Below are 27,126 nucleotides of genomic sequence, written 5' to 3'. Positions count from 1 at the left end.
AGTAGACTTTCTTTTATAGTTACCAGACACCGCCTCTCTCTTCCACTGCCTGGAAGTGAATGCAAAAGGGCAGAGTCCTGTCTATGCTACAGAGGCTGTAGAATTAGTGTAGTTCATAATATAGCGTCTGTACCTGTGTTTGATGGTGGTCTCACAATTCTTATGCGATCTTTGCCCTGATGAATATTTCAGTATATATCAGTATACAAAATGAGTGCCATCTCCATTTTTTTCAGGTTGCATTGCAGCCCCAGACATTACATCACTAGTCAGGTGTTGAAAAGAGCCTGCCTGCTTTAATGGGTGAAGTGGGGCTCATTCTCCAAAGCTCTGCAGGGAACTGTAGCTCAGGTGTGCTGCAAAGAGTGGGGTGGCTGATGTGTAGGAGGGAGAAAAGTGACCCACTTACAAACAAGGAATCCTGGGAATAACAGGAAATAGCCATTTCACAAAAAGCAGTAGTGTCTGGCAGGTAAGTACTTAAATCACCTTATAGTGGATAACCCCTTAAAATCTGTAGGCAGTAAGAAAACAAAACAAAATGTTTATCCTAAGTGAGTTATTTGATTGAAATAGTAAAAACACATTAATATTTATATATTATAAATTTGGTATCACTGTTATTGTAGACCTGCAGAATAAAGATAAAATGTTATTTATGCTGCAAGGTGAATGTCATAATAAATATTGTAGAATTCGTTTTTTTTTATCTCGCCTTTCCAAGAAAATTCTATAAAAAAAAATAAAAAAAAGTCCTATGTACCCCAAACACATACCAATAAAAAGTTAAGCTTGTTGTGCAAAAAACAAGCCCTCAAACAATGCCATTGACAGAAAAAAAGTTTTTATAACGGTTGTCCCAAGATTACAATTCATGGCATATCCACAGGATAGATGAGATGGGGATCCAACCAATGTGACCCCGACCAATCACAAAAATGGGGGTGCCAGAGTGCTCCTTTGAGAATAGAGCAACAGTATTTTACATTTAGGCTATATTCGGTAGAATGTCCTTCTACATGAATCTTCTGCAAGGACTTACCACAGCAACCTATTGATTTCAGTGGCATTCTGTTGCTCTGTTCACAGGGCAGAATTTCCTGGCAGCAACATCTGCCGCGGAAATCATGATTCGGACGTGTGCAAAAACATTGAACCTGATCAATATTCTAGTGGATTCCACAAGGAAGTGCATTGCCTCTGAGATGGGAGCACTTCTGAGCGGTCCTAGAGTCGTCTGTGGGAACTTTGAACATTTCACCATGTGAACATATCCTTTTATGCAGCTTATGCATATTCCCAGTATTGTATTCAGCTGCAGATTCTGCAGTAAAAATCTGCAGCATTTTTGCCAAATGTGATTTTACCCTAGGGTATATTAACATGCAGCAGATTTGCTAACAGGAATGACTAACTGTCCCACATATTTGAATAGGCCTTACAGGGGGGGGGGGGGGGGGGGGGGGAGTGTTCAGTTGCACAAATTTCTGTTTGTAAACATACAGATATATCCTATATGCAGTAATGTACACTAAGGGTCTATACACACAATATCTTGCACATATTTGAGGTGCAGAATTTGAAGTGGTGTTCAGTGATTTGGTTTACATTGAAATCTGCAGGATACTGTACTTGTGAATACACCCTAGAGGACCTTTTACATAGTAGGTTGCTAAAATAAAACTTACACAAGACATTTTTTTGTAAAGCAAATGTATGTTTGCATACAAGAACAAATAACAGACCTGCACTGAAAATGTACAGTAAATGGTAACTAAACTATACCAACCAAACGTTTCAATGATACGACACAGAGATCTTTCCTTTCTTACCTTAACGCTTAGTGGCATAAATGACACCAGCCCATAATCCTGAATGACCTCTGCAAGTTTCTCATGTAGACTTCGGTGGCGCCGGAAAAATGGGTCAGAAGTCAAATGTTGAACCAGATAAGATAGGTCCATAACCTCAGTGTAGTAGTCAATGTTGAAAGCTGCAATTACATTTTTTACTTAATAAAAACTATCATTCAAATCAATAGTGTCTACCTTTTTATTGAAGTGTACCTCCAATGTTATGAAAAGTGACTGCAGTGCAGCACTGATCACAATAGTCATTTTTCTAACATCACTTTCATTTTGAATTTGGCACAAGAATACCTTCATCAAGCGCCCGTTCTTCCCGCCACTTATAACTGTGCGTTAGGAGACAGAGCTTCCTGCTCCATCTCCATAACCCCATAACCACAGAATAACATTATGCAGGGTTTCATGTTGGAGACAGAGGGTAGCAGCGGGGAGAGCGGGCACTTGATAAAGGTATTCCAGCACCAAATTCATAATGAAAGGGATTTAGAAAAGTTACTATTGTGCCCAGTGCTACATTATATTTATTCATCATACAAGTGCCCGCAACATTGGAGGCACGAGTCACAGCAAGAAGAGGTACAGAGTGCCTCAAAAGCATTGACTATTATCATGTTACTACAAATCTTGTTATGCCACAGTCTCTGATGGGTAATCCTTGCACAACACTTAATACACACAGAGAATGTGTCAAATACACACATATAAAATAAGGGTCAATTGGTTTACCGTCATGGCTGTAAATGTTGTCACCTAGGGCTGGGCGGTATGACCAAATGTGTGTATCACGGTATTTTTTAAGTATTGGTGGTTCCACGGTATATAATGATATTTCCTAGCCCGCCCCCCCCCATATTAATTATCAGCCCACATCCCCGTCGGGGTATAACTCACTTATCACCCGCATGCGCTGCCCTCCTCGTCCTGTTTGTTGCGGCCGCCAGCACTGACACTCTCTATGCTGTATGCTGTATCCCTATGCCCAGGCTGCAAAAGGTAAACAAAATAAACTTTAACGCACCTACGTCGGCCTTACGCTGTGGACGGGAACGTTGGAGAGACGTCAGCCTATCACCGGCCGCAGTGATGTTCCGCCTCGGCAGGTGATAGGCTGAGCTCACTGTCATGTAAGGAGCTCTGGCCGGCTTCTTACATGACAGAAGGCTCAGCCTATCACCTGCCGAAGCAGATGGCGATAGGCTGACGGCTCTCCGACATTCCCATCCCCAGGAAACAAGTGAGGCCGGTGCCGGACTAACGGGAGGTAAGTTAAAGTTTATTTGGTTTATTTTTTTGCAGCCCGGGCATAGGGATACAGCACAGTTTAGAGCAGTGGTCTCCAACCTGCGGACCTCCAGATGTTGCAAAACTACAACTCCCAGCATGCCCGGACAGCCAATGGCTGTCCAGGCATGCTTGGAGTTCTAGTTTTGCAACATCTGGAGGTCCGCAGGTTGGAGACCACTGGTATAGAGTGTCAGTGCCGGCGGCCGCAACAAACAGGACGAGGAGGGCAGCGCATGCGGGTGACATGTGAGTAGTACCCTGATGGGGACAGAACAGTTTACCCAATGGCCCTATAAGACCTGTACATATGTAATGTATGCTGGTGTACACCTACTATATATCACTGTTGTAGTACATAAAAGGAGATAGAAAAAAGTAGTACACAATATTCAAATAACTGCATCACGTATGAAAGGTAAATAGGAATAAATGCACCTAATGGACATAAAAAGTGAAATGTCAAAAAACAGCATTTCAATGTACAGTATAGAAAAATACTACATCATAGACTGAGTATGAAGCTGATGTGGAATTACATGGTTAACAGATTTTTCTAAAAAAAAAAAAAAAAGTAGAAATTAAAAAAAGTTGTGTTTTCCAAATCAGCTTCAAAATTGTGACATTTAGGATTTTTAATCCCAGCAATTGCAATTACCAATGTCATACTTATTGACAACCAAGCACTGGTAAAGAGGACATCCAGAAGTCCCAATTTCCCTACATACTCACCTAGTCTCCCATACTGCTCAATGAGATCCACCTTAGATAGGATGTTGATGTGAGGAAGCTCTATGTGAAGCATTGTGCTTAGTGATGTACAAAGGACCGAGATGAACTTGGCTGGGTCTGTGCAGTAATGGGAATCCACTAGGTGTACGGCACATAACTAGAGAAGGCAGAAAGAGAAAAACATTTCATAATGCAAAAAAACAAGGCAACGCACAGGAACCTATGAAGGCAGCAGTGCCAAATTAAATGGGTTGTCTGAATGTTTAAGTATTTATTACCCCCTACTACTCCCATGAAATCATTTACTTATTATACTCCCAAATCTTATTTGTTTACTTCTCTGTCAGTGCATGATGACTTGTGAGACCACCAACATTTCCGTCAAGTGAGATCTCATATACCAAACTTACGGGTTATGACACCATATAGAAGAGTCCTATTCATCCGGCACTACTAGTACACTGAGAAGGTGCCTTAACAAAAACTTTTTGAAATGTTTTTGAGACAAAAAATTTTGATTGTGGGGTTTGTGTGCCGAGACCCTCACTCACTGCTAAAATGAGTGAGAAGAAGCACTTCGCTAAGGCTTCGTTCACACCTGCGTCAGAGCTGACATGATAGAGTCTGTTCCTGACACAATAGACACCAATTGGTTTCTATGAATCCCATTTACTTAACTGGGGTCTGTTATTTTGCTCTTAAACATGTTTTTCTCTACTTAATCCCTTAAAGGGGTATTCCAGGCAAAATATAAAAAAAATATATATTTTTATATTTATATTTTGCCTGGAATACCCCTTTAAGGGATTAAGTAGAGAAAAAAATGTTTAAGAGCAAAATAACAGACCCCAGTTAAGTTAATGGGAGAGTGAGAGAGTGAGTGAGAGAGAGGGCGAGAGAGAGAGAGAGGGCTCCGGAAAGTTAAACAGATTTGTAAATTACTTCTATTAAAAAAATCTTAATCCTTCCAATAGTTATTCGCTTCTGAAGTTTTCTGTCTAACTGCTCAATGATGATGTCATCTCACGGGAGATGTGCATGATGGGAGAATATCCCCATAGGAACTGCACAGCTCCCGGGACGTGAGTCATCAGAGAGCAGTTAGACAGAAAACAACAGCTTAACTTCAGAAGCTAATAACTATTGGAAGGATTTAGATTTTTTTTAATAGAAGTAATTTACAAATCTGTATAACTTTCCGGAGCTAGTTGATATATAAAAAAAAGTTTTGGCCTGGAATACCCCTTTAAGGACCAGGACAATTTTTGCGTTTTAGTTTTTTCCTCTTCGCCTTCTAAAATCCATAACTCCTTTATATTTCCATCTACAGACCCATATAAGGGCTTGTTTTTTGCGTGACCAATTGTACTTTGTAATGAAACCTGTCATTTTACCAAAAAATGTACGGCGAACCCAAAAAAATATATTTTCTTTAAGGGAGGAAATTTTAATGAAAACCTCAATTGTGCACATTTTGGAGGGTTTAATTTCACGCTGTACACTTCACGGTAAAAATGACGTGTTCTTTATTCTGTGGGTCAATACGATTAAAATGATACCCATGGCTAGATACTTTTATATTCTTGTACCACTTAAAAAAAAAAAATCTAAAACTTTTTGTACAAAATCAGTAATCTAATATCAGCCTCGTTTGACCACCTATAACTTTCATTTTTCCGTATATAGGGCGGTATGCGGGCTCATTTTTTGCGCTGTCATCTGTAATTTTTAGTGTTCCATTTGCATATATAAAGCCTTAAAATAATTTTTTATAAATTTTTTAGGAATACGTGACAAAAAAGCAGCATCTTTGGACTTTTTATTTTTTACGTTTACGCCGTTCACCATACTGGATTAACAACATATTTTGATAGTTCAGACATTTATTTTTTTTTTACGCTTTTTGGGGGTAAAATGGGAAAAACTGACAATTTTTATTGGGGAGGGGATTTTTCATTTTTTTTTCTTTTTACATTTTTAACCTTATCTTAAAAAAATTTTTTTATGCCCCCGTAGGGGACTATCTATAGCAATCATTTCCATGCATAGGGCATAGCACTGATCAGTGTTATCGGCGATATTCTGCTCGATCAGACCAGAGCAGGAGACACCGGGAGACGGACGGAGGCAGGTGAGGGGACCTCTGTCTGCCATTACAGATGATCGGATCACCGCGGCAGCGCTGCGGGCTATCTGATCATCTATTTTAACATGCGCATTGCGATCATACACAGGACATAAATGTACGTCCTGGTGCGTAAAGTACGGCCAAACCAGGACGTACATTTACGTCCGTGGTCGTTAAGGGGTTAAAAGGGGTACTCCAGTGGAATTTTTTTTTTTTTTTTTTTTTTTTTAAATCAACTGGTGCCAGAAAGTTAAACAGTAAAAAAAAATAAAAAAAAGTACTGGAAGGATTAAGATTTTTTTTTTTATTTTTTTTTAAGAGAAGTAATTTACAAATCGGTTTAACTTCTTGGAGCCAGTTGATATGAATAAAAAAAAATTGTTTTCCATCGGAGAACCCCTTTAAGTCCCGCTATTTGATAGATGCAGCAAACATAGCGCCCTGGAACAGAGCTCCAATGCTGACATGAACGACGCATTATCTCCCAATCTCTCTTCTCGCTGCAGTAGACAGGCTAATTGATTCTCTATACAATCTGTCTCCTGTAGCTAGACACACAGGGAGAGAAGGGATTGTTCTACCAATCGGAGGGGGTCTTAGCAAAACAAGTTTTGACAATCCCATTAAGGGTGTATTCCGGATGAATAAAATTTTGTGCCATTAAAGGAAATCTGTCACCAGTGTCACCTGCACTAACCTGTCTGTACCGATAGATAGCGCAGGTGACACTGATGACATAGGTCCTTGCCTTGTCCCGTGGTGGGGATCTTCGGTAATCTTCTCCGTTCTCTCTGCTCCGGGCACCCTGCTTGGGGCATGGGCGGTGCTTACTGACGTCACCGCTGCTGTGAGACCCAGCAGAGAGCAGCAGCTGTTTGGGGCATGAGTGGAGCTCAGTGACATCACCTCTGCTGCTCCCTGCTGGGTCCTGCTGTGAGAAAACATAAGTGGTGATGTCAGTAAGCTCCGCCCATGCCCCAAACCGGGTGCCCGGAGCGGAGATAAGTGAGGAGATCACCGAAGATCCCCGCCACAGAACGGGACAAGGTGAGTACTGTTGTCATCAGTGTCACCTGTTGGTAGCGACAGGTTAGTGCAGGCGACACTGGTGACAGATTTCCTTTAAATCCATAATGGCAAAATATAGCAGACCGCTGTTTCATGTTGTAAGCACAGCTGCGCTGTTTCCTTGATCTCATTGCAGTCTCACTTTAGAGTAGTGTCCATGTTGGGCAACGGGTTGTCAAGGAAACTGTATAACGCCCAGCGAGTTCTACGCACAAGTCAATTATTGAGACCCATGCAAGGAACTCCCTGGAAGTGTACTGTTGCCTCAGCAACCTGACCTCCTAGAATGGACCTACATCTGAAGAACAAGCCACATTACTGGTTCCACTTGAAACCTAATAGACCATAAAGATGAGGTTCCAACAAGAAGGAATGTCCAGCGCAGTATATGAAGTAAAATCAGGAGCTCTTTATTACGGATCAATCGCCAACGTGTTTCGGATAAGATGGGATCCTTAATCATGGCATAACAAATATAAACACGTGGGTATTATATACTATTAACAACTAGTCACATGGTGATGACATCACAAAGTTAAAGGGGTACTCCTGTGATTTTTAGATTTTTTTAAATCAACTGGTGCCAGAAAGTTAAACAGATTTGTAAATTACTTCTATTAAAAAATCTTAATCCTTCCTGTACTTATTAGCTGCTTAATACTACAGTGGAAATTCTTTTCTGTTTGAAACACAGAGCTGTCTGCTGACATCATGAGCACAGTGCTCTCTGCTGACATCTCTGTCCTTTTTAGGAACTGTCCAGAGTAGGAGAAAATCCCCATAGCAAACATATGCTGTTCTGGACAGTTCCTAAAATGGACAGAGATGTCAGCAGAGAGCACTGTGCTCATGATGTCAGCAGAGAGCTCTGTGTTCCATAAAGAAAATCATTTCCTCTGTAGTATTCAGCTGCTAATAAGTACTGGAAGGATTAAGATATTTTAATAGAAGTCATTTACAAATCTGTTTAACTTTCTGGCACCAGTTGATTTAAAAAAAATTAAATAAATAAATAGAGTTTTTCACCAGAGTACCCCTTTAAAAGCAACAAATAAGATGTGGAAAAACACAAACCAGTAAATAAGACCCGGAACTGGATAGCATATTAAATGAAGCTATACACTATAATTATATATATTTTTTTTTAAAATATACAAAACTCAATAGATATCTAATGTAAATATCATGTATAAAGATGAGGTTGGTTTAAGCCAGTGTTTCCCAACCAGGGTGGCGCCAGATGTTGCAAAACTACAACTCCCAGCATGCCTGGACAGCCAAAGGCTGTCCAGGCATGCTGGGAGTTGTAGTTTTGCAACACCTGGAGGCACCCTGGTCTAAATACACAAAGCCCAGATCTTTTTGAGCCCCACAGACACCTGGGTGAAGGCCTTCTATCTACTTGGTGTACCCTGCCTCACACAATGTTACTGTCCTCACCCTCAGTCCCCAGGCCTGCAGCTGTCGCAGGATGCTGGGCAGGGCAGGGTGGTGGGTGTACAGCTCCACTTGTCCCGGGCAGTCAAACAGCAGGTATGTGCCCCTGAGGCTGAGCAGCCGATCCCGTAACCAGTCCAGGTTTTCTTGTAAATACTCCATACAGTACAGCAAGGCGCCATTGGGTCCTAGGTGTAGCTCGGACATCACCTCGGAGAGCCCCAGCAGCTCCTGCAGGGTGACCGCAGCCCCGGGCTCGTCCTCTCCGGCCGGGTCCAGATTGATGATGGCAGCCCGGCGCCCCATGCTGGTGAGGAGGGCATGCATGGCACGGACATAGGTGGTTTTCCCGGAGCCGGGGGGGCCGATCACCGCCTGCCCGAAACCAAGAAGAGGCAGCTTACTCCCTCCGCTCGCTGACTCCATGTTGCTATTTCCTACAAGGCGCCCGCTGATGACGTCACGGGGAGCAGCCGGCTGATTACGTATGGCCGTGATTCCGTAGGCTCGTATTTCTGTCACGTACAGAACTCAGCTTGTAGGCGTGATACGACACAGCGCACATAGTGCGAGCTACACTCACATTGCTCAAGGCGACCAGTTGCCCATAACAACCAATCAGGTCGCTTCTGCCATTTTTAAATGGGCCTCTGAAAACTGAAAGAATCAATCTGATTGGTTGCTATGGGCAACTGGTTATCTTTTCCTATGCACAGGTTTTGATAAGTCTCCCCACAATACAGTGTATGTATGTATATATATATATATATATATATATATATATATATATGCTTGGATGGCGACAATGTACACATGAATTCATTTTAGTGTAGTAGTTCTGGGTTTTTAACCCCTTTTTCTTCGCTCATATTTACTTACTTATATGAATTAAAAGTTACGTTTTATCATCTTTAATGGAGAAAAAAGTGGATTTATGTGCTGTGTCAACTGACAGAGTTGGTAGAAATACTATAACATGAGTTATATCCACCCCCATTTGGGTATTTTGTTTGAGCTTTTAACTTTCCAATAAGGATTGTCCATCTTGGCTTTTTCCATTTTTGCACTTTAGTCTTTTCCTCACGCAGTGATACCACATATGTTTATTTTTATTATGTTTACATATTTTTTTATATGGCATTTGGGAAAAGGGGGGTGATTTCAACTTTTAGTATGGAAGGGGTTAATTCACATTTATTACCTTTCATTTATTTATTTACACCTTTTGCAATTACATGCACTCTTCAGTTCAGTGCTATGTCATAGCATAACATTGAACAGTGTTATCTGTGATAGCATAACATTGATCAGTGTTATCTGGGCTCAATTGCTCCAGCCTGGTGAGCCAGGCTGGAGCATCGCATAGGAGATCGGATGGCAAGGAGGTAGGTAAGAGCCCTCCCGTTGTCCTGTAAGCTGATCGGGACACTGTGGTGATCCCGATAAGCCCGACTGAACTGCCGGCATTAGACACGGGTCCCGGCCGTTGATAGCCGCTGCGACCACCCCGCTATGATGCGGGGTCAGCTTGTGACCCCGCGTTATTGCAGGGGAGTGGGCGCAGGGCGTACAGGTATGCCCTGCGTCCTTAATAAGTTAAAAAAAAAGAAACTGTTTTACTTACCTCCGCCTCAGTTCTTGCTTTGATCCACTGTACTACCTCTGGTGTTCAGCAGGGGATGTCTTCGGTCAGCAGATGTCTTCGGTGCAGTAAACATCATGTGATCACCTCAGCCAATCAGTGGCCTAGGCACTGACGATCCATACTCCGTCAGCATGTTGGCATTGCACAGTTGCTACAGATTTGTATGGCTTTATTTCTATGATGCAAGTCTCCTGTTCCACCACATTCCAAAGTTGCTCTACTGGATTGACATCCGGTGACTGTGGAGGTCATTGGAGTGCAGTGAACTTACTGTCATGTACAATAAACCAATTAAGATGATCTGAATTTGTGACATGGTGCATTAGAAAAATTAGAGGTGCCATAAAACATAGCATTTAATAAGTCTATATTAAAAACCACCAAAACAAAGGAAAAAGTGCATCCCCAATATAGTGACTAAATATCAATAGAAATATATACATTTAGACCCATCCATAGGTCTCACAGGTCAGCATTGACGCAATCAATGCCCCCGATGCCATTACACCACTACCACCCTGAATATTTGATACAAGGCAGGGTGGATCCATGCTTTCATGTTTATACCAAATTTTGTCCCTGCCATCTGAATGTGGAAGCTGGAATTGAAACTCATTAGACCAGGCAATGTTGTTTCAGTCTTTCAATGGTCTTCCAATTTTGGTAACTCTTTGCCAGTTGTAGCCTCAGTTTCCTATTCTTAGTTGACAGGAGTAGCACCCTGTGTGACCTTTTGCTGCTGTAGCGCATCTGGTTTAAAGTTCAACGTGTATTCTGAGATGGTATTCTGCAACAAATGTAACAAGTGGTTATTTGGATTATTGTTGCCTTTCTATCATCTCAAACCAGTCTGCCCATTCTCCTCTGACATCAACAAGGCATTTTCATCCACACAACTGCCACTCACTTATTATTTTTACTTTTTCTGACCATTCTTTGTAAACCCTTAAGCTAAGTTCACACTTTGGAATTTCTGCCTGCAATTGCGCTTTGAAATTGCAGACAGAAATTCTGCTTGCTAAGATGTACAAGCTAGACAATGGGTTTTCCTTCCACCAATTCACACTTCGTAATTTTTGAAGCAGAATTTGTAAACACTTTCAAATTTCCCCCTGAAGAATGGTGGTGCTTATTCTTCAGGCAGATATACTCGCGGAACTAATTGCAATCTATTGGGAACGGCAATGACCAAGCGGACCTAGCGCCGACTAATTCAGTCAGTGCTGGCTGCACTCAATCTCTAGATGGAACTTTTCCGCCTGGAGATTCTGTACTGTGAACCTAGCCTCAGGGTCTATTCACATAGCAGAATTTCCACTTGCGTAATTCTGCCTCAAATTAAAGCTCAAATATGGGATTCCGCACTCCCATTTACACTTCTGAATTTCCGCTTGTGTTAATACGCTAGTGGATATTCAGAAGTGTGAATGGGAGTGCAGAATCCCATAGAAGTCAATGGGCTTTAATTTGAGGCGGGATTCCGCAAGCAGAAATTCTGCCGTGTGAATAGACCCTAAAGGATGGTTAGGGGTGAAAATCCTACTAGATCAGCAGTTTCTGAAATGCTCAGACCACAGACTAGCCTGTTTGGCACCAGATTATATTCGCTAGCTACTCCTAACACCCCTCCTGCCCTTAAAATTTTTTCTAAGTTTTAAAAGCTCTGTATCATACCTTTCCCCTTGCTCACATTGTGCGAGCTCTTGGCAAGAGAAAGTGGGCGTTCCCCAGCAGGCGCAACATCACTGAAGCCTGCGAGAGCTGTGCCTCACCATGCCCCACACGCACTTTCTGAGTTTGGTCTCCTGCTAGGCCGGGAGGAGACCAAAATAACCGTTTAACTTGCGGCAGGGAACAGATAAACACAATAAAAACAACATCTAAAAGTTGAGAGAATTTTAACAGCAAGCTGTGGTCGGCTTCTTACATGAGAGTGCACTCCGCCGAGGCGGGACATTGCTGCAGCCGGCGATACGCTGACCGCAGTGTGATTTTCCGAGCCTATGAAGCAGGGACCCGACCAGCGCTGGAGGAATGGAACGCCAATATCGGTGCATCAAGGGGGAACGTAGGCAGGTGAATAACAATTTTTTTTTGCTTTTGCAGTCCAGGCACAGGGGAGGTTAAATAAGTTTGTTGCCGCATTTCTCCTTCAACAAGCAATTGAACAATTGAACCAAATGGGGTGGCCAGAGTTTATATCTTGGGTATGTACTGTATTGTACTGTACTGTACTGTATCTCTACGGTTGGAAGAAAAAAAATTTAAACTTTTCGAATTACCTTTTAAATTAGCAGGAGATGTGGAGGAGGCTGGATGTGGAGGAGGCAACAACCCAGCAGCAGGACCACTACCTCCGCCTTTGTGCAAGGAAAGCATGAGAAGCACTGCCAGAGCCCTGCAAAATGACCTCCAGCAGGCCACAAATGTGCATGTGGCCACTCAAATTGTCAGAAACAGACTCCATGAGGGCGGTATGAGGGCCCGACATCCACAGGTGGAGGTTGTGCTTACAGCCCAACACCGTGCAGGACGTTTGGCATTTGCCAGAGAACACCAAAATTGGCAAATTCACCACTGGCGCCCTGTGCTCTTCACAGATGAAAGCAGGTTCACACTGAGCACATGTAACAGACGTCTGGAGATGCCGTGGAGAATGTTCTGCTGCCTGCAACATCCTCCAGCATGACAGATTTGGCAGTGGGTCAATAATGGTGTGGAGTAGTCACACAGCCCTCCATGTGCTTTCCAGAGGTAGCCTGACTGCCATTATGTACCGAGATGAGATCCTCAGACCCCTTGTGAGACCATATGCTGGTGTGGTTGGCCCTGGGTTCCTCCTAATGCAAGACAATGCTAGACCTCATGTGGCTGGAGTGTGTCAGCAGTTCCTGCAAGAGGAAGGCATTGATGCTATGGACTGGCCCGCCCGTACCCCAGACCTGAATCTGATTGAGCACATCTGGGAAATCATGTCTCGCTCCATCCACCAACACCACAGACTGTCCAGGAGTTGGCGATGCTTTAGTCCAGGTCTGGGAGGACATCCCTCAGGAGACCATCCTCATCAGGAGCATGCCCAGGCGTTGTAGGGAGTTCCTACGGGCACATGGAGACCACACACACTACTGAGCCTCATTTTGACTTGTTTTAAGGACATAAAATCAAAGTAGAAAACCACACTACAGGCTGATCCAACTTTGATTTTGAGTGTGACTCCATATCCAGACCTCCATGGGTTAATAAATTTGATTTCCATTGATAGTTTTTATGTGATTTTGTTGTCAGCACATTCAACTATGTAAAGACGAAAGTATTTCATATGATTAGTTCATTCATTCAGATCTAGGATGTGTTATCTTAGTGTTCCCTATATTTTTTGAGCAGTATACATAGATCTAATCTTAGGCTGTGCAAGATCTACCAGTAAACTTCATGGTGACTTGGCTATCCATCTATCTACCTATACTCAAGCTGAATACCCCCCCCCCCCCCCCCCTTTGTCAGTCACAGATTTTGGAGCTTCCCCTGGAAGAAATGGATCTTATGCAACAATAAATACAATTCTTCCTGTGCCTTAGGTCACAGGTCTGGTCCCTGAGCAGTCTTCTTCAAAATGCTGTAAGTCGGGCAACATATGTTAGCTTAGGCTCGGAGTTTAAAAAAAAAAAATCCTCCTGTGTATATAGGCACAAGACTGAAGTAGTTTCATTCACATTGATAATGAACAAGCAGTTCATCTTGCATACATCTTCACATTTTGGTAGCTTCTAAAATAGTCAAGATGGACTATATAGAGCTGTCATCTGAATTAAGAGCCCATCTTTGCCTTGGCCAAAAGAACAGAGGCATAACATAGCTTCTGAGACCCTGATGCAAAGTCTGAAACAAGGCCGCACATGCAATTGAACAGATGTGCAGGAGGGGGAGGAGTCACAGTGAAGAGAAGAGAGGGATACGCCCCATGCCTTTGCATGGACAGAAACCACATTGAGCAATGATGGCAAATAAATAAAAAAAAAGGTACTTTTAAGAGAAATATAGGTCGTAGACACAAATACGTTTTTTTTTTTTTTTTAAAGGGGAGGGGGATCTGAAGCCTTAAGACTTCAAATCTTTATAAAACACATCAATTGTGTTATGGGTCAAATTAATTTCTCCTCATGGCATTATTTCTCTATAAAACACACTAATTAAAAAAGAAAAACTTCAAGAGTGACACCAACCCACATAGGCGTCTAATAAGTTAACCTGAGCGATCTCCAGCCCTAGCGGCCTGATGAGGTGACCAGGTGCAATAATCAAAATCCCTAACTAAAGCCAGAGGATTTATGAGAAATGTAGGTTGCATTAAAGAACCCACAACAAAAATGGAGCCTATCCTATGCCTGCCACATCAGCAAAAAGAGGTAAGCAAAATGCATACACAAGAAACTGCATTTTTTTCTAATAATAGGCTATGCTGCACTATCCAAACAAAGTAGGCAGTCCTACACAATGACTGACCGCTATTTCTGTATGAATGCTCATACAAGGAAGGCTATCACTGAGCAACTCCACTGACTGGATTCCTTAATAAACAGAGCTTTCAAGCAATAGGTAACAAATTATACCAAATCTTTACCTACAAAATGACATTTCAATTTGCTCAGGTCCTCCTGCTCTCTAACATGATGCTTGTAGAATGGACAGCATTTTATAGTTACAGATTTCCTTCCAGTTGCATCCAACTGAATCAGGATTCAGCTAAATAAGAATATGTATATCTTATGAAAAATAATATACCATATTTTAAATAAAACAAAGTGTTTAAATCACACAAATTTAATAAATAAGTAAAATATGTAAATCTGCAGCAAAAATACATTACAAATGATAAAACAGTATAAAATAACCTGAGTGTCTATTCATTTACAGCATAAAGAGAAAACCAGGCAACACTTACAGAGGTTGTCTTATTAAAGACAACCCTTTCATTATACAGCTCCATCAATTTACTATACAGATATTTTACTATCCTTGTAAACTTGGATAGCCAGAGTCTGCCAAAATGGGTCTTGCTCGTACACAGCAGGTCTGGCGGGCTTGAGGGAAACCTAGTAAGGCACACTGATAGGGGTTGTCTTTATTTAATAGTTTTTCATCTGTCAACATGATATGCCGCTCTAAGGACTGCATGACACAAATACTGTGCCATTTGATTAATATAAAGTAAGAGACTACAGCAAGCGCATGACATAATACATTTTTACTACCTCCCCCTTATATTCGATGGCTGCTGTGTATAAAGGCAGGTAGAAAGACAGATATACAACAGTTATCAGTTAAGGATGAGGGGGGCAAGGAGAATTGATCCCCTCATGAATACAGCAGACCCTTATTCTGTTGCTGTCAGCCAAATTGCACAATATTTCTTTGCACCATCTAGTCTTACAGTACACTAAAATAGTTTCTAAAATATACTGTCCTTTAAGAGGGCAGCATATCATGGTGATAGATCATTTTTACTGTTCACATTACAATGCTCCAGTTTGGCCACCCTAAATAGGTTTTCAGCATCCAGACTGCGGTCTGTTTTTGTAATGTTTATGGTCCATAAACTTCTAAAGAGAGCTCTGGTTGTTGCGGTGTTTCAGAGTCGTAAATGGCTGACGACGCAATAACGTATCCCCCAAGTCTTCCACTCGCGGTTCATCATACACTGTAGAAATGTAATGTTTTTGCTTCTTCTGTTTTGGACAGAAAGTTGCCAATTTTTCTCCATGATACCTATGAAAACAAAACGAAGAATTACAAACTATTCTCAATACACTCCATATTTTTATAAATTAAATATTAGGGAATTCATTATGTACAATTAGGGTAGGGTCTCACACACAGTGCATCCGCAGCATATTTGAAGCTGTAAATGCGCTGCAGTCAGTCACAGAGCAATTGCAGAGAGAGCTCCATGTGCTGGGGATGGGCTGTGTGTGACCCTTCCCTTACAGTAAATCAGGAGTAAGGAAGAGAAGTAAAAATGAGAAAGGAGACCCTTACCCAAAGCCATATTTGCATCTTGGATTTTGTCCTTCATTCTCCAAAGCCTCTGGCATGCCTCTTCCGCTTGAACCAAGCCCTTCTCCATCAGTCCAGCCTTGATGTTCCATTACTTTTCGTCCAACTCCCTAGAAAAGTAAATAAGCATCTTTATGTGTTATTCACATTTTCTGTGTTGAATCTCAAAAGTCACAGTACTGGACTGAAGATGTAGGTAAAAGCATTTAAAAGCAAAGTCAACCAGTCACCAAGCCATTGAAAAAAAGGGTCTTGTAAAAGATTTTTTTTTTTTTTTTTTTTAAATATCATACAAACATACTATACAAAACAGAAACTGTTCCAATTAGGGGAAATCATATTATTGCTTCTCCCAGTATAAGAACATGGGTATATTACATTCGATATTGATCTAGTACACCTAGTTTCTGCAGCTCTTTTGCAGAACTCAGTGGCAACAAATATGCAGGCAGCAAGTACCCTTGATATATTTAGTAGATGTGTGAAAAGGAGAGGTGCAGTACTACTGCAGAATCAGACTATAAAGAGTTTAGGGTGTTAATAGAAAGAGAAAGTGGTCACTTTCATATTTTTATATTCTATGAGAGTTGCACACAAACCATGCCCAAAAAAGCACAACAATAGATAAAGAAAGAAAAAGGTGGCCCTGACAACCATATGGCACCCCCTATAGTACTGGGTTGCGTATCTCCCTCTACAAGACAAACTACAATAGGTAGGTAAACTACCTGTAAATAGTTCAGGATTATCTGCAGAATAATCCTGATAACCAGTTGGGAGATTACTTATTTAAAATCAAAACCAATAGGTTGCCCAAATGGGCCCAGTGGGGCAACCTATTGGTTTTGCTTACAATAATTTACCCTCCAGGTACTGGTCTCTCCTTTTCTTTCGTAGCACTTCTTTAAAATGACTTTATCTCAGCCCTCTCGACATGTTTTACCACACTCAGTGGCTCTGTCAAGAGGTAAAGGACTTCTATCCACAAGATTGCCGTGGTGGAGGTTTTATAACCTGCTATGATGTCATGACGGTCGGTGTTATCCCTAAACAACCAATCCACAGGGACTTAATAAAAGGCAACCAAACCCCTCCATAATACTGAGTGAGTGACATTTCTCATAGCCAACTGATCTCTCAGATTTCACCAAATCAGGTGTACCAACCTGTATTGTTTGGACTGCCAGAGTCTGAAGTATATGCACCCTCCACAATGCATGAATACATATTCCAGTCACTCTAGTGCTCCAGTGCCCATGACAGCAAGCTTCTATCACTCACGCAAGAACTCACTTCTTTACGCTGACATTATCTACTTTCCCCTATGGACACTGTTGGACTGTGGTGGGTGTATGTCAATAATTGTTTAATAAATAAGTCACAAAACTTAACCATATAATTACATATGATTTGTGACGCTTATGTTTTATAACTATCCTGGACCTCTCAGGCCAAGCCTAGGGAATTTGATAAGGAGACTACAATGGGATATAGTGCATCACAGGAGCACAGGGATGTGGAATTCCTATCGCCCGACGCCCGGGACAAGCAGTTTTGGGCTTCGGGCAGGTGAATTTGTCCGGCCCTTAGCCCGGCTTTGGGCAAGCAGAGCCGGACCTGACAAGTACGGTGGCGATCTGCAGTCTGTATGGAGCGGGCTCCCGACTCTGCAGCCTGTGTCCTCCGAAGCAGAGCAGGGGAGATGAGAAGCTGTGTATTTGTCTTCTCTCCCCTGCTCTCCAGATGTGCGGGGGGAGATGAGGGGGCGTGGCTTCTTGCTCCCCGTGCAGACCTGCATCCTCTGCCTTCACTCCCCCCCCAGCTGTAGATTCAGAGAGCTGAGGGGAGGAGGCACGTCTGCAAGGGGAGATGCTTGCGGCGCTCACAGGGGAGTATGGAGCGGGCTCGGGATTCCTGCCCACTCCATACTCTGCAGCCCCCGGCTGTTCCCAGTAGCCGGGGCCGCCAATAATAGCCAGCATGCGGCGATCGCCGCGGCTGGCTATTAACCCTTTGGATCGCCGTGGCTGGCTATTAACCCTTTGGATAGCCGCTGTCAAAGCTGACAGCGGTGTCTAAAGGGACATGTGAATGCTCCCTGGTGGGCTAGTGGGGTGGATCGCCCCCCCAGCACCGCGATCGCAGGGGGCGATCCACTATGGAGGTAGCCGGAGGACTTACCTCTGTTCCCTGCTGTCCCGGCTCTGTCATTGATAGAGCCTGGCTGGACTAGGCTCTATCAATGGATCACAGAGCACACAGATTAATAGAGTTCAATAGAATTCTATTCATCTGTATGAGGAATCTAATGATTCCTCATAAGTCTAATAAAGTGTAAAAAAAAAAAAAAGTTTTAATAAAAGTTTGAAAGACACATTAACCTAGTGGTCTCCAAACTGTGCCCCTCCAGATGTTACAAAACCACAATTCCCAGCATGCCAGGACTGCCGTTGGCTGTCCGGGCATGCTGGGAGTTGTAGTTTTGCAACATCTGGAGGGCCACAGTTTGAAGACCGCTGCATTAACCCCTTCCATGTTAAAAGTTCAAATCATCCCCTTTTCCTATATAAAAACATGTAAATATAATAAAAATAAACATTTAGTATCGCTTTGTGCGTAATTGTACAACCTATTAAAATATAACATTATGTATCCCGTACGGTAAATGTAAAAAAATACCAAACCACAGATTTGCAATTTTTATAATATCCCAGAAAAAAAGTTAAAGCGATTAAAAAGTCAGATCAATACCAAAATGGTACCGATACAAAAAACAGATTATGGCGCAAAAAATGAGCCCTCATACAGCCTGGTATGCGGAAAAAAAATAAAGCTACAGGGGTTAAAAAATGGCAATTCAAAAAATTAGAAAAAGTTCAGAATTAGTATAACACGACGTAAACGAGACAAATCTGGTATTACTGTAATCAGGCCGACCTAAAGTATAAAACTAACATGTTACCTCAACCACAAGGTAAATGGCGCAGAAAAGAAAAACCACCAAATCTGCGAAATTATCTTTTACTATTTAAATTTCACTTCCCTTAATATAATATTATATATATATATATATATATATATATATATTTTTTTTTTATATATTTTTTTTTTTTTTTTTCTGGTTCAGAGAATGTTATTGAAAAATTAAAAGGTATCATTATAGTAGGTAGTTATGGCTATTATAGGGCGAGGAGGAAAAAATTAGAGCGTAAAAGCGAAAATTGGCCGGACAAGTGGATCGTCATGAGGGACAAGTAGATTTTGCTCCATTTTAGTCCCGTGGACAAGTAGTTTTTTTATAAAATTTCCACACCCCTGGGAGCATATGGATATAAATCTGGTCTCACGAGATGTATATATGAATTGCTGGACCATCTCCCCTAAATCAGTGTTTATTATGGTAATTGCATCAGGCATCAGTACATTTATATTAGGGATCAACCGATCTTGATTTTTTTAGGGCAGATACTGATAATCTGTGAACTTTCAGGCTGATAGCCGATAATTTATACTGGAATATCGGTATAAGCTATTTCGCAACAATGGCAGTGTTCCCCCACTTTAGGCAGGCAGTGTCCCCACCCTCACATTAGGCAGGCAGTGTTCCCCCCACATTAGGCAAGCAGTGTTCCTTCATATTATGTAGGCCAGTGGTCTTCAACCTGCGGACTTCCAGATGTTGCAAAACTAACTCCCAGCATGCCCGGACAGCCAACGGCTGTCCGGGCATGCTGGGAGTTGTAGTTTTGCAACATCTGGAGGTCCACAGGTTGAAGACCACAGACATACAGCCTCCAGCCATATACAGTGTATGGCTGGAGGCTGTATGCCTGTGTACTGCCCACTTCAGTGCTCCGACCAACGCTCCGGCTATAGCAGTAGGTCTCGGGACCGGTGGTCGGAGCACCGAAGAGGACGTGCCGCTGGTCACTTACCAAGCTGGCTAGCGCGTGTCTTCCTCCTTCTCGATCCTCCGGTCCTCTGCGCCTTCGTTTCCATGGGCGCATGCACAGGACGTCAGTGACTTCCGCGCGCTATGTCCCGGCGGCCCCTGCGTTTTTAAACTTAACGCGGGGCTGCAGGGAGTTAATAGTGATGGGAGGAATTGCCCCGTCGCTACAGGACGGGCAAACACCGGCTCTGCTCGGGGCCCCAAGCAATTGCTTGGTTTGTCTGTCCTGTTGCGACCTCCCCCGCCGAACCCCCGGGACTGACTCACCGAACCCCTGGGGTTTGATCGAACCCAGGTTAAGAACCACTGATCTATAGTAATCATTTGATTGCTAATACTGTTTAGTGCTATGTATAGGACACAGCACTGATCAGTATTATCGGCTATCCTTTGCTCTGGTCTGCTAGATCTTAGGAGGAGACAGCCGGAGGTCCCCTCCTGCCACCATTACAGATGATTGGATCCCCGCGGCAGCGGTGTGGCTGATCCGATCATCTATTTTAACATGCGCATTGCCGCAGATGCCGTGATCTGTATTGATCACGGCATCAATACAGATTGTTGGAGATTTGGGCATCCTCATAAACCAACCCCATCGTTTGGCAATTAAAATCTCTGATTGTATATTTATGAAAGTCTACAGTATTTGTAAATTCATTTACTCTGAACTTACAAAGAAAAAACTCCCACAAGGGTATACAAGCCAACCATACAGGACCTAAGGCAGGGCTCACAGTATTTTTGTATCTTTTGGCAGTTCCACGATATATAACGGTATTTCCTCCTCCTCCTCCCCCCCCCCTAAATTATTTATAAGCCCAGTGCTGCCCCCATCGGGGTAAATACTCACATATCACCTGCAAGCGCTGCCCTCCTCATCCTCCTGTTTGTTGCGGGCCACCGGCGCTGACACTCTATAGCTATATCCCTATGCCCGGGCTGCAAAAGGTAAACAAAATAAACTAACGCACGTTCCTACATCGGCCTTACACTGGGGACGGGAACATCAGACAGCAGTCAGCCTATCACCGGCCGCAGCGATGTTCCGCCTCAGCCGGTGATAGGCTGAGCCCACTGTCATGTAAGGAGCTCTGGCTGGCTTCTTACATGACAGTGCACTCAGCCCATCACCGGCCGAGGCGGAGCATCGCTGCAGCCGGTGATAGGCTGACGGCTGTCTGACATTCCAGTTACTAAGTAGCAGGTGAGGTCGGTACTGGACCAACGGGAGGCGAGTTAAAGTTTATTTTGTTTATTTTTTGCAACCCGGGCATAGGGATACCGCACAGTATAGAGTGTCAGCACCGGTGGCCGCAACAAACAGGAGGAAGAGGAGGGCAGCGCTTGCGGGTGATATGTGAGTATTTACTCCGATGGGGGCAGCGCAGCTCTGGGCTGATAATTGCGGGGGGAGAACAATGCTCGCGGGCCACATATGATTAGTTCCCCGATGTGAGAACAGCACAGCGCTGGGCTGATAATTCATTCATTCCCGAGAGAGAGGGGCCAAACCGGTATTGTGTTATGGGTTAAAATTCATATTGTGCAGCACAAAAAGTTTGGTATTCGGTATGAACCGGTATACCGCCCAGCCCTAGCAGGGCTCAATCACAGGTTCCAAATAACGGCTACCTACCAGATATTTTCTAAGGGTCTGCCACCTATGATAAGTCACAGATGGCACTGTGTCACAATATCCCTCAAATGGGGGGAAGGGGCAATATTTTATCAAAATCTGTTGCACCTGGTAATTATTCAGTAATAGTTCCCTATGTACTGAATAATTTTTTTGTTCTGATCTCGCAGGTTTCGTACAAGCCATATGTAATACCTTTTTACAGTACCAATGGGCCATCTCAGATATAATAAATCAAATTCCATCTGAAATGTTTTTTGGACCAGGTTTCACCTGGCTCGCCTTAAAGGGGTACTCCAGTGGAATTTTTTTTTATTTTTTTTAAACTGGTGCCAGAAAGTTAAACAGATTTGTAAATTACTTCTATTAAAAAAATCTTTACCCTTCCAGTACCTTATAGCAGCTGTTTGCTACAGAGGAAATTATTATTTTTTAATTTATTTTTCGTCTTGTCCAAAGCGCTCTCTGCTGACACCTCTGCAGTGTCAGGAACTGTCCAGAGCAGCATAGGTTTGCAATGGGAATTTTCTCCTGCTCTGGACAGTTCCTGATATGAGCATAAGGTGTCAGAGAGCACTGTGGACACAAAAAATAAAAAAATAAAAAGAAATGAATTTCCTCTGTAGCATACAGCTGCTAAAAAGTACTGCAAGGATAAAGATTTTTTTTTTTAATAGAAGTCATTTACAAATCTGTTTAACTTTCTGGCACCAGTTGATAAAAAATAAAAAAGTTTTCCACCGGAGTACCCCTTTAAGAAGGGTATTCCCACAGGCCAATATCTGAGAGCTTGTTGCAACTGCTCTGAGATCCATAGAGTACAGAAGAAGGAATATGATTTACTATATCAGAGATTTACGTGCTGACACTCCCCTAGCCAGGCATTTTCTGGATATACAAGGTGGTGAGGTTTCCAGTCTCAATTTTTGAGAATCTGTCCAACCTAAATTGGGCCCCCGGAAAGGGGAATTAAATAAGAAGGTACTGCGTGAAGAGGCATCCTTAAAACACAATTGGTTAAAGTGCTTTAGGGTAATGTTCCATTCCATGTAATCTAATGTAGTTAATCTACAATTTGTATATAGCTCTATTTTGGAAAATCTACACAGCCTTTATATGAAGACTAATGTTGGTTTTGAGACCTCCCCTTATCTATTACCAATAGCGAATAAAGGTTTCTTGGACAGCAGTTGGACAATAGGTTGGTCATTTATAGCGGTTTTCGAAGATTGGTTAAATCATAGAATTGTCCTGGAAATAATATATGAAATGTGGTATAGTGGTAGTTCATCTCACCCCCTTGTACGACATATTTTTTACAACTTAGTGGCAAGTTGTCCATTAATGGAGAGTACATTGTGGTCTCATTTTTGGTTGACTCCCACCTGGATTTGTAGACCCACCTTGATTTTTTTTAGGTCCATGGGCACCATATACACATTGAACCATATAGGGGGTATACTGTGCTTACAAATATATGGTTTAAGATGTTTGTGATATGGTCCAGCAGCACATAGGTGTAATATAGGTGATGGCCATTTCTACTTTTTATGCACGCATGATATAGGGGTTATGAGTATGACCGGAACTATAGGTTAAAGTCCAGCAATTCATAGATACATCAAGACCATGTGAGCAGATTTATATGCATATGCTCCTGTAGTGCACTATATCCCCTTAGTCTTTTTGATAACAAATTCCCTAGGCTTTGAGGTCAAAGAATAGGTATGAAATATAAATGACAAAACACATACAATTGAGTCACAGAAGTCCAGAATACAAAGAGGTAAATAGGGGACTCACCATGTAGTTGATATTGCATCAAAAGTTTATTCAAGAAAATAAGGTACACACATAAGTGCAGGACAGACAAACATTCGGCGATGGGGTTACTTTAGTGGGAGACTGTGCCGTTGCACGCAGCAGTGGTGCTTCGACTGGCCCATTCGTCATCATGTTAGAAGATATGTTATATAGCCTATGACCCCAAGTAGTAATAGTAACACATATACAAACAGACAAAATGTAAGATAAAAAACTTCTCTAAAAACAAAAACGAACAAGCAAACTTACAATAAAACATTTTTATTCTTTGTCCACCATGACAACCACCAGAGACATGGTCCCCTTGGACCTAATAGGAACAGTTTAAAAGCCCCTCCCACCCCTTCCCTTTAATGTTTTTTTAATATTTTTTTTTCCTATTAGGTACAGGACAGAGGTCCTTTTTAGGCTCTCTAATCCTTTATCCTCCTTTGGTCGCAGAGAAGTGGTCTTCTCTGCCTCCGGGTAGTGTGGGGGTACTGCTCTCCAGTGGAGCTATATGTCCCCACACTAGGATACATTAAATGTATCCACGACCTGTGTGACCCGTGCGGGCTGCTCGTACCTCCGGTGCTGGTGGAGCTCCATGCGGGCTGTCTGCTGCTAATCAGACGGGGGCTGCGGTCTCCTGTTAGCTTCCAGTTTCTGGTTTCCCCCTGGCCGGTTCCTGCTGCGTGCAGCTCCGATTGTGGTCCAGGGGAAGCTGGGCACATGTGTTGGAAGTTCCGGGCTGTGACGTCGGGGCGGAAGTGACATCAGAGGGCACCAAAATTAGAATTCCTGTTTATATAAAGGTAGGAAATTCAGTGTGTTTATCTAAGATTGTGCTGTAGCTACCATGGACTCACAGGCTTCCTCCAAGGTAGATCCTATGGGGCAGCTTGTTTCTCCAGCTACTGAGAGTATTTTCCTGCATATAGCTTTGCCACAAATACTTTTCTTGTTTAGCCTCTTCTATGCGGCTCCTTTTTTTCTTATGGAGATAAGGAACCTTCGCAAAAATCCAAAACGAAAGTTCGAAAGTGTGATGTGTTCCGCTAAATTACCTGATGCATATAAAGCTATGTGCAAGCTTTGTATATCTAAAAAGTCGTACAAGAGGAGAAACTGTGTATTTCTGAAGATATGCGATCACTTATCAAGCATCTTTGGAGGGCTTTACCGTAATTTAAATCCTACTACTTCAAGCAGTCAGTCTTCTGTGAATGTTCCTTCTGCTGTTAATATATTTCTGGCTTTTGTTAGTTTGATCCTCCTGCTAATGTTGCTTCGGTTGCTACTGGTTACTTACCTAGTAATACTTCTCATATCACCCCTGGATTTACACCTATGACTCTAAATCAAGGAGTATTGTTGGACCCCAGTGTGCCGCCTAGGTCAGGGGATTTTCAGCCACCATCTAAAAAACCTAAACTGGTGGTAGATTCTGACTCTCGTGAAGAGGATCCGATATCTAAATCAGACAGAGGGCACTGAAGGCAATTTATCTACGGGCCCTCTAAAACAATTTTAGAGGTAAGGGGAAATCCGGGAGACGGAGCTATCCCAATGCATAGGAAAATAATTTATCCTTAACCCTTCCCAGTCCGCCAAAAAACTATGACGGGAGGCAGGTAGGAGGGAGACTAAAGTTTTTTCTTCCGCAGTGGAAGGAAATTACTACAAATACCTGGATCCTGAATTTAATAAACTCTGGCTACAGGATAGAATTTTCAGCTCTCCCGCTTCAAAGATTTCTAGTCTCAAACTAGGCTTCTTTTCTTCTTCAGAACAGGATGTTAGAAGGTGTACATAATCTACTGCAGTTGGGAGCCATTTCTCAAGTTCCGTACTCTGAACACGGCCTGGGTCACTATTCTTCCCTGTTCCTAGTCCTGAAACCAAATGGCTCTTTCCATACTATAATAAACTTGAAATTTCTAAACAAGTTTATTGTGTACAAAAAATTCAAGATTGAATCTCTAAAAACGGCAATCCCAATGATTTCATCAGGGGCTCTTATGATAATGTTGGATTTGAAGGACGCATACTTCCATGTGCCTATTCATGTGAACTTCCAGAAGTATCTCAGATTTGCAGTTTGTTACAACAGGGACATTCTTCACTTCCAATTTGTAGCCCTTCCATTCGGAATTGCATCAGCCCCCAGGCTGTTCACAAAATTGATGGTAGAAGTAATTGACTTCTTAAGACTAAAAGATTGTTAGAATTCCATATCTGGATGACCTGATTTTAGCAAGTTCTCCAGAGCTCTTAAATGCATCAACATCAAGTAATTTGTTGTCTACAAAATCCAGACCTGATACCCAACCACAGAAAGAAGTTTCAGGAAAGGATTCTGGTCTCTGTAAAAAAAAGTCCACAACCATTCCAAATGTATATAGTTTGCCTTCAGAAACAAATTCCAAATTCCAGAAAAAAAAAAAATTAACTGTGCCAGTAAGGGAAGCCAGGTCAGTATTGGGATCAATGACCTCCACGATTCCAGCTGTCCAATGGGCACAATTCCATTCTAGAATGCTGCAAGCACAAATTCTAGTGGTTTGGGACAAAACCCAATTCTCTTTGGAAAATAAATTTCAGTTGACTCCCAGGGTGTCAAAGTCTCTAAACTGGTGGCTCAGGGATTCAAACTTGAAGGAGGGAGTTTTTTGGTACCCAGATCAGATAATTATAACAACAGACACCAGCGCCTGGGGTTGGAGAGCCCACGTAAAAATCAAGGATTACTTTCAGGGTCAGTGGCCTCCACATCTGGAAAAGTTTTCCTCAAATTACAAGGAGCTGAGATCAATATGGGAATCCCTACAGGCTGCCAAGCATTTGATAATAAATCGGGACATAAAAGTGTATTCAGACAATACTACAGCAGTAGCATTCATCAGACATCAAGGAGACACAAAACACAGAGCTCTGCAAGCAATCTGAAGAATTTTTGTCTGGTCAAAAAAGGAATGTAGCCTCCATCACGGTAGTTCATCTAACCTGCAATTTGGTGGTGGATTTTCTAAGTCAGAGGACATTGGACCCAGGAGAGTGGTCTCTCAACCCTCTGGTCTTTCAGTCTCTAATAAACAAGTGGGGATCTCCTTGCATAAATCTATTTGCATCCCGAAAGAATATGAAAGTAGGGAAGTTCTCACTGTATCCAAGGGACAATCCGGAGGCGGTGGATGTGTTGGCCCAAACTTGGAACTTTTCCCTTGCCTATGCATTTCCTCCAATCCCTCTTATTGCAAAATAACTAGCAAAAATCCGGGACAGAAATTCAAGTGATATTTGTAGACCCTTTTTGGCCAAAAAGGGTCTGGTTCTGCCTACTTAAGAGCCTAGCAATAGATGACCCTCTTCCTCTAATGGACAATCTTCTTCCCCAGGGTCCAATGTGTCATCAGGGCATTCAAAATCTACAGCTTTCTGCCTGGTTTCTGAGCAGTCCCTTTTAAAACAAAAAGGGGTTTATCTGATAAGGTTGTTGCTACTCTTCTAAAAAGCAGG

The 27,126-nt window shown here is 42.5% G+C and overlaps 2 protein-coding genes across 3 annotated transcripts in view; both read right to left on the bottom strand.

The window, feature by feature from the left end:
- GPN2 (GPN-loop GTPase 2) overlaps positions 1-9,026 on the bottom strand; it is a 32,007-nt gene extending 22,981 nt beyond the window's left edge. Inside the window, exons 1-3 of one of the 2 annotated variants that reach the window (XM_056557412.1) lie at positions 8,518-9,026; positions 3,882-4,038; positions 1,833-1,993 (exon numbers count right to left, since the gene is read on the bottom strand). In XM_056557412.1, coding sequence (XP_056413387.1) covers positions 1,833-1,993; positions 3,882-4,038; positions 8,518-8,940 — 741 coding nt within the window. In that variant the 5' untranslated portion in view covers positions 8,941-9,026. The remainder of the gene's footprint in view (positions 1-1,832; positions 1,994-3,881; positions 4,039-8,517) is intronic. The other variant, XM_056557411.1, reaches the window with a different exon arrangement.
- Positions 9,027-14,972: 5,946 nt separating this feature from the next.
- The window catches only part of GPATCH3 (G-patch domain containing 3), a 29,371-nt gene continuing 17,217 nt past the window's right edge, over positions 14,973-27,126 (bottom strand). Inside the window, exons 5-6 of the mRNA XM_056557402.1 lie at positions 16,199-16,326; positions 14,973-15,928 (exon numbers count right to left, since the gene is read on the bottom strand). Coding sequence (XP_056413377.1) covers positions 15,763-15,928; positions 16,199-16,326 — 294 coding nt within the window. The 3' untranslated portion in view covers positions 14,973-15,762. The remainder of the gene's footprint in view (positions 15,929-16,198; positions 16,327-27,126) is intronic.

The sequence above is a fragment of the Hyla sarda genome, chromosome 2 (assembly GCF_029499605.1).
Source record: "Hyla sarda isolate aHylSar1 chromosome 2, aHylSar1.hap1, whole genome shotgun sequence".
NCBI classification, from domain to species: domain Eukaryota; kingdom Metazoa; phylum Chordata; class Amphibia; order Anura; family Hylidae; genus Hyla; species Hyla sarda.
Note: the sequence above shows the minus strand (reverse complement) of the source record. Positions and strands in the feature narration are given on the sequence as shown.